The 16221-nt window shown below is 38.8% G+C and overlaps 1 protein-coding gene across 1 annotated transcript in view; it reads right to left on the bottom strand.

The window, feature by feature from the left end:
- Positions 1 to 15935, bottom strand: part of syt14a (synaptotagmin XIVa) — a 23104-nt gene extending 7169 nt beyond the window's left edge. The window contains exons 1-6 of the mRNA XM_023424105.2: positions 15783 to 15935; positions 12668 to 12895; positions 4006 to 4277; positions 3465 to 3914; positions 1457 to 1646; positions 854 to 910 (exon numbers count right to left, since the gene is read on the bottom strand). Of these exons, the coding sequence (XP_023279873.2) occupies positions 854 to 910; positions 1457 to 1646; positions 3465 to 3914; positions 4006 to 4277; positions 12668 to 12895; positions 15783 to 15882 (1297 nt within the window). The 5' untranslated portion in view covers positions 15883 to 15935. The remainder of the gene's footprint in view (positions 1 to 853; positions 911 to 1456; positions 1647 to 3464; positions 3915 to 4005; positions 4278 to 12667; positions 12896 to 15782) is intronic.
- Between the last annotated feature and the right edge of the window lie 286 nt (positions 15936 to 16221).

Below are 16221 nucleotides of genomic sequence, written 5' to 3'. Positions count from 1 at the left end.
GGGGGGGGGGGGGGGGGGGGGGGGTAACAGGGCTGCATGCATAATAAGACACACATGTTCAGAACTGGAGGGAACAAAGGTTACAACAAGCAATAATCTTCATGGATGAGTGTTACAGGTTTAAAGTGTAAGTGTGAAAGAGTAAATTAAAAATGTTTTCATTGCTGTAGTGCCATTTACCCCTTTTTACAACTAATTTTGATTTTGCACCAGATTTTACTTTTGGGAAACAAGTGTATTTGTTTTCTTGTCGAGAGTTAGATGTACGTTAAATATGAGGCTACAGCCCAGATGCTATTAGCTTAGCTGAGCGTAAAGACTGGAGCTAGCTTGGCTCCGTAGCACCTCTAGAGCTCACTAATTGACACGTTTTATGGTGTTGTTTTATTTGTTTAAAAAATTAAGAGTAAAGTCACCAATCTGAAGTTTTATGGCGGTTGTGGGATGCACTAATTTTTAGCCAGTTGCTGTAATTTTCTGGAGTTTGGTTATAGTTAGCATAAAGCCAGGCTTTTCGCTAAACTAAGCTAGTTGGCCACTTGCTCTAGCTTCATAATTGGCATAAACACACAAGACTGCTTTCAATCCTCTCAACTAACTCTCTGCAAGAAAACAGATAAACGTGTTTCATCAGTGTCTATTGTGCTAAATTTCTTGGTTGTCATAATTTTCTGTTTCTTCAGAACTCATTATTTTTTTCCAATCATTGCTAAAGAAAATGTTTTACAGATATTTGTAGTAAAGTAAATAGTTAAATGCCTTGTGTTTAATTATCTGCACCCATGAAGATAATACGAAAAGGTCCAGGATTCAACACGTATAGCACCTCACTGCGGCAGGGACAGAGACTCACCTCTGATAATATAAACCTGTCCACCTATCAGGTGTTTTAGACAACAGAACAGCCCATCTGACAACAAGGGTTGGACAGCAGTAAGAAAAACAACGGACCAAGATGTCAAAAAGGCAGTAGGGTGAGAGAATTTCAGGTGCAGACATAACAGAAGATGCGAGGAAAGAGAAAACAGGGTCAGAAGGCCAACAACATTGCAAAAAGTTCAACAAGAGGCAGTATTTGTTTGAGCTTGCTGCTCAGATCCCTGCAAACTGCCTGAGGAGGCTGATCGGGAAAAAGGAGGGAAACCAGGGATCAATTCAGAGGAAAACTGAAAGGCAGGTAGTACAGCTGGGATAGATCGGACTATCTCTTATTTGGAGAAGTTATAAGCTGTGCATAGTCATAGCTAAGTTGTATTTGAACAAAAAAGAGCACACAATATTTTTAATAAACAAGTTAGACCACATATTTTTACAATATGATCAAAGATTTAAGTTGCATTATGGCTGCCTAAACAAATCTCTATGCACAGGCTCAACTTGTCCTTTTCCATTCTAGTATCTGAAACAGTTTTTTCACAACTACAACTACTCAAATAAAATGTTTTAGGATACTTACTGGGTGGCTTGTTGGCAGCTAGGTTTTTGAAATGGATGCCTTTGATGACCTCCACGGAGAGACGTCCTGTTGTGGCGTTGTAAACCAGGCCCACAAGGATCTCTGGGGTGGAAGTCTGACTTACTGACTGGAATGATGAGGCGCTTTCGCTGCATGTCATATCTGAGAGGCTGACCTGGGATTCACCACCCTGGAAGTGTTCAAAGACATTCAGAAAATCGCTCACTGGTATGTGTAACAAAAAATCGAAGACAGCAAAGACTGACCCTATCTAGTGCAGTATTCATCATGTGTAATTCAAGTTTTATGTATTAACATCACTATCAATGGCATTTACAAATCACAGAGTACAAATTATATTATATAACATTATATTTCTCATGACACTGCCTCTGGCAAATGACCTTTCGCTAAGCCACTCTAATAGGCCTTTTCAGTTTACAATAACAGTGGTAGAAGATTACCACTCAAAGTTTTTAGTAATTTGTGAAACAATGGCTCCTTGATAGCAGACAGATGCAAACAATAGCAGGCTTTCTCATTTCTAGCCAAAAACTGTACATTTTTATATCTGCATGATTTCAACTGTACAGTAGCTAGCTAGTTAAATGCTGACTCCGACCAATTTTTGTCTCTCTGATTAACCTGGGTGCAAAATTATCCCCTAACAGTTATCTATGCAACACTTAAACCTAATATAAGTCCTAACCTTTGCCATGGAGGGGAACAGTATGGAAAATACTGTATTCAAGGGGGGAAGAGACTTTAACACAAGACCTGGCTCCACACGGTGATGGCTTACAACAGTGTGTGTGCGAGAGGAATCCGCTTTGGCTATTCTAACAAGTCCTCCAACCTTAATGACCACATAAAAGTCATTATGGTTTGAGTTAAAATAAGTACTTCATTAACATTTGACGATCCTTGTTGTCATGGTTACAAAAATATCAACGTGGTCAAACAGTCATAGATAAAAGACACTTAAATTGCAATTTTCATATGGGAATCAAACACTGCTCTCCAACCCCAATGTCCTTCTACAGCGGATTTTGTCGCTCTATATACTACGGCACTGCACTTTTCACTTTTCTTCTGTCATAATTACTACTGCCACTAGTCCCCTAACACCAAACTGTAACTCTGGGTCATAATAACCTGCAATTTCACTAATAAATCAGTGCGCTAACAACATACTCCTAGGATTTGGAAGTACTGCTACGTGAGTACTTAAGGTAGTAAGCTAGTTAGCTGGAAACGCTAACATTGGAGTAGATTAACACACTCTTAAATCCATTTCTTACACTTTTGCTTGTGTTTCTGAAAGACTTTAAAAAAAAATGAAAACTACCCTCCAAGCTATTTAAACTTTGAGTATCAGTCTTACTTCAGTCTATGCACAACACTTCAACATGGACAAATCCAAAGCTTGTCAGACCTGCCACACCTAGTAATGGTTCCTATGCTACGATTGGATAATCGCTATTCGAGGGAGGGATATGGTGAATCGTCAACAGAAATGGAGAAAGAAGAATAAAATGATTGGTTTAATTGGAAGTCTGGATCCCTGCGTGATTAAAGGCCAACACATTAAGAAAAACACTGTGAGAAATAATAAAAAGGGAAGTAAACTAATACATAAAAAATTCTTTGTAGAATAATGGACCCTTGTGGTTTTAACATGCTGCTGTTTTAGGCTGATTTTCCTCTCTGTAATCCTTTGAAATGTATGAATATTGCTGTAAAATTAAATGCTAGCAATAGAAAAACAAAAAATCGACTGTTGTTTTATTCCCTGATGTGAAATGGAGGCAACCACACCATTATCTATTCCTCAGACACATTAAACCAACAAGTAAAACAAAAGTAACTGGTTCACCAAACAAGATCTTAATGTTCTCTTATGCTGGAAAATATAACCTCACAAAATGTTATATGAAAGCATAGAGGAGCAATTAGTGAGGTGTTGCACCAGTGCTTGAAAGCCAACACCTGCTTTGATCCTACTTACCGGGAGAGCACAGCATGGGTCTAATATGACCGGCACAGACATTTTGCCCTGAAGGTTGAGCTTGGTGAGGTAGAACACCTTTTCCCCGAGCACCTTCTCCTTCTTCATCCGCCGCATGCTGTAGAGGCGGAATCGGATGGCATAATTGCTGATCATCTCTGACTCAACGTGGCTGAAGCGGAAGGTCTCCGTGAAGATGGGGCACGGGCCTCTCTGGATTCCTGTCTTTGCCCTCTGCTTCTTGGTCGGCAGCAGCACCAGGTGGACCTGCCAGGAGATGTTGCCAGTGCGTTTGTGGGTGGGAAGGTCTGTTACTGCCATGATGGTCACCGCCAACTGCTGCTCCTCTGAGTCATAGTCGAATACCACATCCAGGGTGCCATATTTTGCGATGGGATCTGGTTCATAACCTTTAGGGAGCCGCGCTGCTGATCCTCGGGCTGACATATCCTAAATAAATCAGGGACCAGTTCAATGTGCATGTCTCACCAATCATTATAAATTTTCAGTCAGATATTGTTATAATATCACTGGTATTTACCTCTGGGCTAAGGACGGCGGTACTGTCGCTGGGTACATCCTCTTCATAGCCCTTGTTAAGGTAACTCTCAGTCTCATGACCGTCGCTGCCCTCACTAGGACATTTACCAAAGGACAGGTGGGGACTGCCGCTGGTGTGGGATAAATCACACTTGGCGTCTCCTAGGTCAGACAGTGTGCAGGACATCCGTGGAGAGCCATTCTCATCCTGATAGGGTGGTGGCTGAAGCTCATCCAGTGGTGGTGTTCGTCTCATCCGCTGGATGCAGTTGACTGGTTAGGAGGAAATAAGAGGGAATTCAAGAACCAAAATAATATATATATATCAATATGTATTATAATATATGAGTTTTTATTTGAATCATGAGAAGACAGACAACTGTGGTTCTTGCTCTTTGTAGCCACAGAGGCAGCAGAGCTCTAGCAATGACAATATTGATCAGTTGGTCGGACAGGTTATCTGCTTTGGTCTAGACATTCAAGATCCTCAGAAAATGAATCATACCAACTTTGGCGATTCCCTGATATTTCTTTATTCTGTGAAATATCTCATCATCAACTGAATGTTTTACACACTGTGTATTCATGGTTCTTTGACTAACTACTAACTGTCGTGACCCCTGACTAGTGCCCACAACAGGTTTAAAATTCTGGTTAAGAATGAAATGTCTGAAATTTCTTGATGGCATGCCATACAAAAAAGACAGAGGAAAAACACACACCTGTTCTGGTGAGGTGCTGACTTGCAGGTGGATATAATAAAAACAGAATGGGAAAACCACAAAGTCAAAATGCTTTTATTTCAACTTGTAAAGATTTATGTTTCAGCAAACTACCTTCCTTAGGACTAGGATTTTTATTAACCCTAAAAAAGTAAATTAGCTGAAACATCGATCTGTGTACGCTAAAATAAATGCACCAGAGTTATGAGAGCACAACTGTCCCATTCTCTTGTTTTAGGGGATGTTGTGACATAAACATTTAGTGCAAAGCACACATTTCCTTACTACAGAGCTGCAGGTGTGGCTGCAGACACTTCAGCTGCAGTTATAACTGAAGGCAAGGCAGTTTTATTTGTATAGCAGGGTAATTCAAAGTTCTTTACAAAAGACATGGACACAAAAAAAACAGGCTAAAAGAAAATAAGAGAAAGCAAAACCAAAAAAGTGACAAAATAAAATGTATTGTTACCTTAAAGTTAAAGTAAAATCAATGGCAAAGATACATTTTTAGCTTGATTTAAATGTAATGAATGCAGCTCTAAAATCTCATCTCAGCAGCTTTCACCAACTTTCAAAATATAAGCCTACTGTATATTGATTTACTGAATTTATTTTGAAGAGGATTGTGTTTACTTCTCATTTAATGTATGTTCAGCAACAGTGCAAGATGAAGGTGTCGGTATTGTATTTACAATACAGAATTAAAATTAGATTACAACATAGCAAAGGCAGAACTTGCTAAAAGTGAAGCACTCATTGCTAAAGTCCTAAAGGAGTTTTTTAAATCGAAAACAACTGGACTAGGTTATTTGTCTGGGAAGACGTTTCACCTCTCATCCAAGAGGCTTCATCAGTTCGTGTACGCATCTGACCAGGCTAGGACTGGTCCGTAGCCTGGTCGTCTTCCCAGACAAATAACCTAGTCCAGTTGTTTTCGATTTAAAAAACTCCTTTAGGATACTATGACCTGGACAAATGAGAACATACACAGGCTCATTGCTAAAGGCTTACAGTCTTAATGACTGCATATGTAATTCTGCCGAGTCTCTGTAATGTTATTCAATATTTTTATTTACTGATGCCCTGAGTCAGAATAAATGTGTCAATAATTTAGGTTATTTTCTGGTAAATGTACATTATATTCATGTAATTCTTTAGCACTGAGTCGTACAAAACTATATTCATCACAGATTCGATTTTCACTGACAAATGGAACATACTCTGCCCGTCCTCATGAGCAAATGTGCTCTGTGAGAGGAATCTTCTGAATGTACAACCTACATAAAACATCACATGTGCACCATTAAAGGACTGAACTGAATACTTCTTAATCTGCCACAGATTTCATGCCTCTAACCTTTCTAAATGATTCAGTTGCCCTCAAGGCAAAGAAAAAGGCTATACTGAGCGTCCCTGTGGCACCTAAACAGAACCTTGAATAGTGTTGCCAGCTGCATTTTCAAATCTGCTTCACTTGTCCAATTTGGATTCACAAAAATTGAGCAGCCGATGCTAATACTCCCGTAGGGACACTGGGAAAGAGTGCTTTATACCCAGTCTCATGCAAAAAAAAAAAAAAAAGAAAGAAAGAAAACAAAAGATGAAGAAGAAAATAACTTGGAAAAAAAACCCTCTTCTCATGCTGTCTCCTAACTTTTGGAAAAAGCCAACGCTATGATGACGTAATCCGCCGCGACTCATTGTTCAAGCTTTCTCCCAAGTTCTTGAAACTTTCGCTCTTAATAATGTCAGTGAGACACCGCCTCAAAGTGGCACATATCAGTGGCAGGATAGAGGCAAAGGAGTCTTAACTAAGTGTCATGGAGGGCTTGATAAAAGGAGCAAATCCATTTTGAGCAGCTTTTTTCCTGCTGAGCCGGGGGCGGTTGATTTGATGGAAGCTGCTGTGTAAAAGCACTACTCTTTTCTCCAGCCCGCTAATTGGGATGGTTACCATTCCTCCTCTCGTCTAACCCGCCCTTCCTTCACAGAGTTTCATCCCCTCTGTACTGGCAGTTGCCTTGTTTTGCCCTCTTGTACCTCTGTAAGTGGGGAAACAGTTTGAGCTTCTGAATCTTGACTGTGAAACTCAGGTATAAATATCGTGGGTGACAAATGAGAGGAGCAACACTTTATTGTTGTGCCCACGTCGTAAGGAAGGGGGAAACACAGGTGACCTGCTGTATGTAGGTAAGAGGTAGGAGGTAAAATCAAACAAGTAACAAGTTATACTGAGAGACCGAACATAGATATAATACAGATTATGGTGTTTTTATAGAGCTGTACATGGCTATACAGCAAAATACTGTGAGAATGGCTTTTACAAGGTATTTTACTACATCTCTTTGTGTGTGGCTCCCTTTTCAAAATAGTTCAACTTTTTGGGACATGCTTTTGTTTTAAGATGAGAAGGTTGATATAATTAATCATCAGGTAATTAGCCTAGCTTAGCATAAAGACTGCTAGCAGTGGGAAATAGCTAGCCTGGCTCCCACAAAAGCTCTAAAATACACCCATTTCAGGCCAAATACTGTTGGTGACCAAGTTTTATATACTACTAAAACAATTTTAGTGTGGATCTTTGTATGGACTATTTCATGGCACACTTTGCAACCTCAGTATGACGACAAGACTCGACTGTGCCCGGCTGTTGTTGTTAAAACCTCAAATCGAGTTAATTGTCTTTTTGTGTACATATTAAACAAGGAGATACAATGTGCTAATTACAAAGCTTTGGAGATCTTGCTAGGTAGATTTCTTAACTTTGGACAGCCAGGCTAGCTTTATGTTTCCTGTGTTTATGATAAGCCAGGCTAACCACATCTTAGCTAGCTAGCTTCATTAGCATGAGATTGGTATTGATCTTTCCATGTCACTCTTAGAAAGCTAATAATTATAGGTCATACAGGTCATTACATACATACATGAAGCCCATGTCTTTTACAAAATGTATCCTGGGAGATACTGTAGTGCAGCATATGAAGAAACTGTTAGCTTGATCTCACCAACACTTTTCATTTGCCTGTGACAAAAGGAGTATGGGAAATATGTGAGTGAGTGATTCGTTGAACCTTGAGTGGTGCCATTAAATCTGGCTGTGACGACTGCACTAGTTAAGACCTTGTCACATTTGCAATAGTAAATGTTCCAAAAAATGGCCTACTACTGTTTAGTCTGAGCGCTTGAGTGCCAGCAGCAGTTTGGCGCTAATCAAACGGTGCCAACCTTGTCACTCAAAGATAACTTTAATTGTAGCTTTTCAGTATTTTGAAATGAATGTCACTAATGACTCCTTAAAGGCAGTAATATCTTACATCCTAAAAATTCAGAACAGCCTGTCAATGTCCAGTAAAGTAAAAAAAGTAAAAAAATATTAAATTAAATTAAAAATCTGCCTACCAGCACCTTTAAAACTCACTCAAAATCAAAAAATTTAAAAAGAAAAGTTATGATTTTATGGGTAGTTACGTGCCGAACTATTACTTGGCCATGTGCAGAGCAAAGTTCTTTCCCTCTGCTTCCAGTCACTATGCCAATTTAAGCTAACTGCCTCTATAGCTTCATTCACCATTCAGACTTGAAAGTGGTATCAATCTACTTGTCTAATGCTCAGCAAGAATCCAGATGAGTGTATTTCCCAATGGACAACTATTCCTCTAAAACTGGGCAGACACTCTATATTTCTCATTAATCTACTACCAATCTGGCCAAAATTCCACCTGCTTCTAAAATTAGTTGAGAGTACTCAATATGAGGCTAAAATTTGCCCAAATCCATAGCACTGACAGGTACTAGCTACTTGTTCTTATCGACCAAATGTAATTATATCTGTGGTGTGACTGGATTGATAGTTAGCTAGTGAAATGGAGTATTAGAATTTCCCTCCATCCAGAGAACGTAAATTTTCTACCATTTCTCATCTAAAGTAACCTATTTCACAAAGTTAACAACTCATTAAAAGGAAGATAAAGTGTAATTCAATTATGATAGTAAGCACTTCCTTTTCATAAATTTGTTTGAATAAATCATTTCATTTACATTGAAAATATTCATTATACCACTTAAAGGGAAAACTAGTAAAAAATAGTATTGTGACATGTTGCTATACTGCGCTCAGCAACCGGTCATGACAGCATGCTAACCTCAAAGAGAAGAAGCTGGTCCAGACAAACCTCTGATCATTTCTTTCTTACTTGCTATTTTGGGAGGCTTCCTATTTTGAGAGCGGAGCCACCGGGGCAAACCATCCTCCCTGATTCTGCAGCCTCTGCACAATCCTCCACATGTATAATACATATGTCCCGAGGATGAAGCTCTTCATACTCAGACAAACAAAAGCAGCAGTGGGAATTGAGAGAAAATATTACAGGCGCCTCAGAACTTTTACGACAGCTTGTTTGAAATTAATGGAATGAAGTCTACCCTGAGAGTAAATAAAAATCACCTTCAACTACATCATGGAAACTACCCCTGTCCATGTTTTTCATATTTTTCTGTTTGCAGAGAAAGAGTGACCTGATGTCGGTACTGGCATGAGGCTGCTGCTTCATCATTGCTGATCCATGATGGCTTGCTGGGAACCATGATGACTTGGTGGTAGAGAAAACCATGGCCATCAAAGCATTACCACAGGGAGGAAAATAATGAACCTCTATACTTTCAACCAAAGTGCAGGCGTGGATGGAAAGAATTTCACTTCACTTGGTGAAGATTATATTAGTGTGTTGTGGATTAAAAGCTGATTGTAATAATCTGATGATACAAATATGTTTTCTTTGTGCCCTCTTTTTTATTTTACAGGAAGAAGTAATCGGCTTTGAATCTTGACTTTTCAACATAATCCTTCAAACCTTTAAGGGTAGTTGAATCACACTAACACAAGACCTTTCATAGATAAAATGTTGTCATATAAATAAACCAGGTAAATTTCAAATTATTGCTTCCGGGCACAATGACTCAAATCTGCCTCTCTCTCCCTCACAAGGACTCTTACTACCACTGAAAACAAGTCAGCTATGACTTTGTCCAAAAAACAAAAAAGTCTAGAAAACAGTGTGAACTGCTTCTTTGAAATGCATTTATTGAAAAGCCTTTGATGTCCAGTTAAAGGTCAGTGGAAATTTGTATGAAGGCTACACATATATTGTGGTCCCCACCGTTTTAAAAATATTAAATTACCTCTTGGATTATTTAAGGATGCTAGCATCTTGTCTTTGATGGAATTAAGACCCTGATAAACACATTCATTTTAATGAGCCACAAGGAGGCTGAAGGTCAATAACAAGATGCATAGTAACCAGCTACCATAAAAGCTGAGGCAGGTGTTTTAAGGAAATTTTGATCCAAAGATTAACCAATCAGAAAATTAACAGTTAATTGACATCTTAATCATTTTTAAAGGGTCATAAGACAAAACAATGGGAGTCACTGTTGTAAATAATCTCATTGTCGATTAAAAATTAATTTAATTGAAAATTCATTCATGGTGGTAAAACAGCGACACATGGCATGAACCGTGTCTGTCACTGCAGATCCACACAATATTCATCCACTGATAAACCAAGCAAAACACAATGAATGCACTAAAATAAATTAACAATTATCTGACTTTGTTTTGGCAAATTGTCCCCGTTAGTGGACAGCAACGAATCAGCAATCTAGATTGCTTGTTCTCACCACTGTCTGAGAGCCACTTGACTGTCAGCCAAGAATCATCGATTAGCTCTTATCCTTAAAGCCTCAAAATGAAGAATCACTGCGGCTGAGAGACAGAGATTAAAATGAGGTTGTTGTGTTTTGTTCAGTTACACGTCCTTTAAGAGAAAACTGGTTTGTATCAAAATGAAATAATTTTCAGGAATTTCTGTGTATACGTTCCAAAATTACCTGAAAATCTTTAAATATCTAATAATGTATATAAATATCACTGAACAGCCTTACTTTCCCTGGTACCCTAATTTCAGATGTATGGTAGTCAGGTCCCATATATCTGAACTCCGACTGAGGATGACAGAGACCATCTAGTGGTTATGAGGGGACGCACAACTTTTGCAGCACTTGCATAACGACAACCTTGTGCAGTGTGTTGCTTCTTTACTAATGGAGTCAGAAGGATGTCATGCACTATTTATCCCTTAGCTAAGAGTTCAAACATTGCTTTAAATAGATGGTGCCAGACACTCAGCCTTGGAACCCACTGTCTTATATAACACAAAGCTGGTTCAGACGTGATTCACCAGTTGAGGACCCTGACAAAGATTAGATTGTTTTTGTCTTTGAAAAACATTGAGAGACATAAACATGGCTGATTCCTGTCTGAAGATGTTGAACACAACACACCATATTTGCATCTTTGTATATGTCCAAACAAAACTACAGTGTTACAATCTGCAGGATATCGCCACCTCCTTTATTTTAATTGATTGCAAGCAGTTGTTAAATCATAACATCCAGGTTACATTTGCTGCTTTATTTTTGACTCATTTGATTTGTTTTATTTAGTTTTGATTTTAACATTTACTATTTTGTAACAGATAAGTGCAGTTTTTTAATTATTTCCCTCCTTTGAAGGAATAGTTTGGCACATAAATTGAATCACGTTCTTGCTGACAGAGAAGTTTAATACTGCTCTCATATCTCCCTGGTAAGTATTGAGCCCTAGCCAGCAGCCGTTTAGCTTAGCTTAGCATAAAGACTGGAAATGACAGGATAAAGTCTGAGGGCTCAAAATCAGCCTACCATCATCTCTAAAGCTCATCATTTAATTCATTATATCGTCTTTACTTACTTTTGTACAAAGCCCAAGTGTAAAACTATGAAAACAACAATTTGCGGTGACATCAGGGCTTCAGGAAGTTACTACTCCTGGCTAACAAAAAGCTAACAAATAGCACCCTGGGAAAACACAACTTGTTGTTTTTATACTTCAGTGTTTACATACATTTTAACAAATTTCTTTTTTTTTCAATTTCTAAATAGTGAGCTTTAACATTTCTTGGTGGATTTTGTTACCTCAGGACAGTGAGGCTAAGCTAAGTTAACCAGCTGCTGGTATGAAGCTGCTAGCTTTATACTATACGCATGAAGACATAAAAATGGTAGCTCCTTATCTAACTCTCGGCAAGAAAGTTAATTAGTGAACTTAGGCATACAGACTTAAAATAAATTTATCTTTTCAGTCACTCACTCAGTTTAGGTCTAATATAACAAATAACTACAGTATACTGTTTCATGTGATGTCAAATACGCTACAGGCCTTAAATGGCTGATTCACACTCAGGGTTTAGTTGAAATGTGTGTGGTATACAGTTAAATAAATCAGCAACGCACACTTCCAGTCAAGTATTCTAACAGATGAATAAGAGAACAAACTGACTAATCCAAATAGGTCACTGCCCGTGTTCTCCTGTGGTTCAGTCTGTGTTGAAAGAGGAAAAAAAAAGACTTCCATCCACCACTGTAAATGCCTTGTGATGACGAATATGGCAGATGGGAAACAGAGATGCGTCAAATGAGAGAAAAAAGAAATAAATAAAAGAAAAAAGAAAAGTGTGAGGCTGTGCAGATTATGCAGACAGTTGACTGTTTCACAACCCTCCCACGGAGAGTGTGCTGAACGGGAGCTTCGCTTTGATCAACTCTCTGGATTAACTGACAGTGTGCATCAGTGTGTACGTTGTGTGTGGTGTGTTTGTTGGCATGGTGGAGGTGCAGAAGAGACTGTACAACTGACTCAAGCTTACTGCAGCGATAAGAGGGAAATATCTGTTCCAATCTCACTGCAACTTTTGATTGTACAGTTGAGGGGTCCTCTGCGGATGTTCTTGGAAAAATAAACCAAAAATTCAAATTGACTATAAGGAGCAATAACCTAAAAACACATGAGTACTAACAGGGAAGCATACTGGTGTTTCTAATTAATTTCACAGATACCGATCCTACCGTCGTCAGCCGAAGCTTCACTGCTGTAGCCGTCATAATCAGCGGTCAGGGGGCTGTACTTCTGCCGGCTCTCCCAGCTGAAACCTCCTGCGTGTTTGACAGGAGCGGCTGCCTTGGCTCCTCCCCGTAGGCCCTGGGAGCGGCTGACTGCTTCCTGATACTGACCCATCAGTTCATCCTCGCTGTCCGATGATGAGCCCTGCAGGTCAGCGTCGGAGTACGCCTTGTCTGTTTGGGGTACAGAATGACGGTCTGGTTACTGTGGGACACGCTGAGATGCAAAATAATTTCTTTCAAACAAAGAGAGTTAGTTGTTGATTGAAATCGAGTACTGGCAGCTTCTACTGGCCCGAATAAGTATCTATCTGTCTATCTGAATAGTGCATTTTTAGAATGACACTTATATTTTATCAGTTGTAATGAAATAATTAAGCTGGTGGTGGGTAAACATAGGAATTTAACTGGAAAAAAAGACACTTATTTACTTTTTTTGATGTATAAAAACATGAAAAACTGGCTCACGAGTGTTTACTTGTGGCATCTGTCACTTGAACCACTCTGACCAGAGAGCTACCAAACATTCAGTCAAAGCTTTGTTAAGGTGCTACAGTCAAAAAGCACTAAAATTGAAATAGGAAGATCTGCACATGCATCCAGTGATGGTGTTTTTATTATCCAAATTATCCTCCGGTGTTTTGTATGTGTTGAATTCTCTGAGAAAATTACAGGATGTCATGAGTTGTTTCCATTTATGATTCTGGGTGTTGTCACGCAGTGATGTAATCCATTCTCAAATGTGTTTGGTGTTCTATTTTTAATCCTTATCTCATCAAGAACTCTTGGATGCTAATTAATATGAGTCCTGAAAACACAGCGAAGCACAGAGATAAATAAAGATGTAGACTAAAGTTATCTCTGGGAGATACACCTTGTACAGTATGGATATTTGAACTGTTTCGAATTGTAAGAGATTTCTCTGTCATCAACTCTGCCTAAATCTCGTCTTCGACATTTTGCAAATCAAATCATGCTGTCGTTTTCTGAGAAGATGTCAACAGGGAAACAGAGAATGCTGCAACGGGGAAACACAGAATGCTGCATTGGATGACTTGTAACAACAAACAGATGCGTGTCTGTTCACAACCGAACGTGGACCATGGAAGTGGCACCAGTGCAAACAGACAAGAAAACACTACAAAGGCAGCCAGAGAAAATAACTCAGAAGTAGATGATCAGCTTGGCACAGTTGCATTTAAGACTTAAGATGAGGCATTCGCAATACCTGAACTGTATAAACATTAAAGTAGCCAGATATAGTCGTGTTACAGATTCAAGAGGGCTTAATGAAGGTTTTTGGCAACAATCATGTTGCCATGGTGCTTCGTCCATCATCAGACATATTATGCAACATAGTGCCTTGTTATGAAACAGAAATATATTTATGGAAACAGACTATATGAAAAAATCTTCCATACGAGAAATCTAATATACTGACATACACCTTATACAGAAATATATTGGTAATGAATTGTACATTACAATATACAAGATATATCTTTTAAAAACAATTTTTTAAATTTAGAAAAAATTATCTATAAGGTTAATTTGACAATATAGTTACATATAACAGTGGTCTTGATTTGAACTGCATTATAATGAATGTAAATATATGATGGGGGAAATTATAAAACAAAGAAAGAAAAACAAAAACAATCCAAAAACAAAAAAAGAAATCATAAAAAATAGGTGTCTGTATATTCTTGAAGAAAACTATATATTATGGTATATACTGTATATACAGTATGCTAAGTTGATCCCTATTCAAATGTATTTTTGAATATATTGTGTTTGTCAACAAAAAACTGCCATAACATAGGATTAGTTGCTTTTATACCAACCAACCACTGAAACACCAGTTGGAGCTTGATGCCAGCAGGGGGCAGCAGAGCTTTGAAATGTCTCCCTTTCAGATTGAATAATCTCTTCAAACTAACTGTATTATTTGTAAAGTGTGTTTAGTGTCAGAGCTTAAAGCATAAAGAATAAAAATATAAGATTTATCATCTATTAAAAACAATGTTATTCTAATAATGACAAGTTTAGGCAGAGACAGGACAGTTTCACTAGATTTGCATTATAATTAAACACAATCTGTGAAAATATATTAAATTGCCCCATGTTACCATTGAAACAGTCATTCTGTTTCTATAAAAAGACAAAGAAGAGAAGAACAAGACACCAAGAACTATCACCTAACCACTTTACACTCCCTCCCTTTGTTTTTAACTGAGTGTTTACCAGCTGGCTCCACAGGGTAGAGGCGACTCCCTGTGGGGGCTCCCCTGGGCCACCAACCTTTTAAACTTTTGAAACCCTGTGGACAGATGACGAGTAAACAGCCCTACATCTGTCAGCAACAGTAATCCCCTCATGGGTTGAGAAAGGCCAGTGCTAGTGGAAAGTGTCCCCCTGCAGAGGTCAGGCCTCATGCTGCAGTCGGAGGTATGGGTCCATAATTTTACAGAAATTTTCACGTGACTTGAGACTGGCTGATTTAGAGCCCGGGTGAAACCTCGAGAAGCTCTTGAAAAGAGGGCACGATACAATCCTGAATAATTAGAGTTGTGAGTGTCGTTTAATTTACCACACTATCTCATTGTTGGATGTATCACACAAAATCCTGTTGTTGTTTTTTTTTCAATCATGATTTTGTGCATTTACTTTAGTTATCTTACTTTTAGATATCCGTCCACTCCACACCAGACAGCTGAACATATCTGCCAGTTCCAAAGTGGAGAGTTTTCAAATACAATCTCTTTGCTCCATCCCAAATATCCCACCAGACTTCATTAGGTTCTGTCAAAGAATTGAGGATCTGCTAATAGTCGCTGCTAATACAATCTGTCAACACGATGTAGGCCGAGATGTCCAAGTACCTGTTGAATACTGGGCACCGTAGCACTCATAGAAACCAGTCTAAACTTGACTAGAAGCATAACAATACCATTAGCATAACTGTGGTGAAATGTCCATTCGGTCTAAAGCAAAGAGAAACTTGATCATAGGGATATTGTATAAAACCACACACACTGTATGTGTATAAATACAGCCTTACCCTGCAGCTCTGTGTTTTTCCTGAAGTCATCAAGGCACTGAAGGCTCCCTGGGTTCTCTAGTGCCAACTTGTTGTTGAGGTACCAGAACAGGAGGGTCATGAGGATGATGAAGAGTCCAATGGCTGTCAGAAACCCCAGCACCTCTGGAGAGACTGAAACACAGAAATTAAAATGAAAGTTGCTGTTGTCTCGCATTTTAAATATCAACACACTATTAAAGAAAAAAAACGACTTTGGCATAATTTTCAGTAAACAAATGAGACCAGGCTCAAAAGAGAGACGGAAAACAAGTGCATGAGAGAGAGGAGAGAAAGAGGTTGTATCACCATAGTGATACAACCTGTTGGTTGCCATAGCAACGGGTTCAGGTGCAGCATCACTTCAGACCCCAGAAATGCAGGCCAGTCAAAACTCATTAAATGCAACGCTGACTGCCAC

The sequence above is a fragment of the Seriola lalandi genome, unplaced genomic scaffold, assembly GCF_002814215.2.
Source record: "Seriola lalandi dorsalis isolate HSWRI2012SDOR001 ecotype SW California unplaced genomic scaffold, Sedor1 jcf7180002054703, whole genome shotgun sequence".
Lineage (NCBI taxonomy): Eukaryota > Metazoa > Chordata > Actinopteri > Carangiformes > Carangidae > Seriola > Seriola lalandi.
The sequence above is the reverse complement of the archived record's forward strand: the minus strand, read 5'-3'. Positions and strand labels throughout refer to the sequence as shown.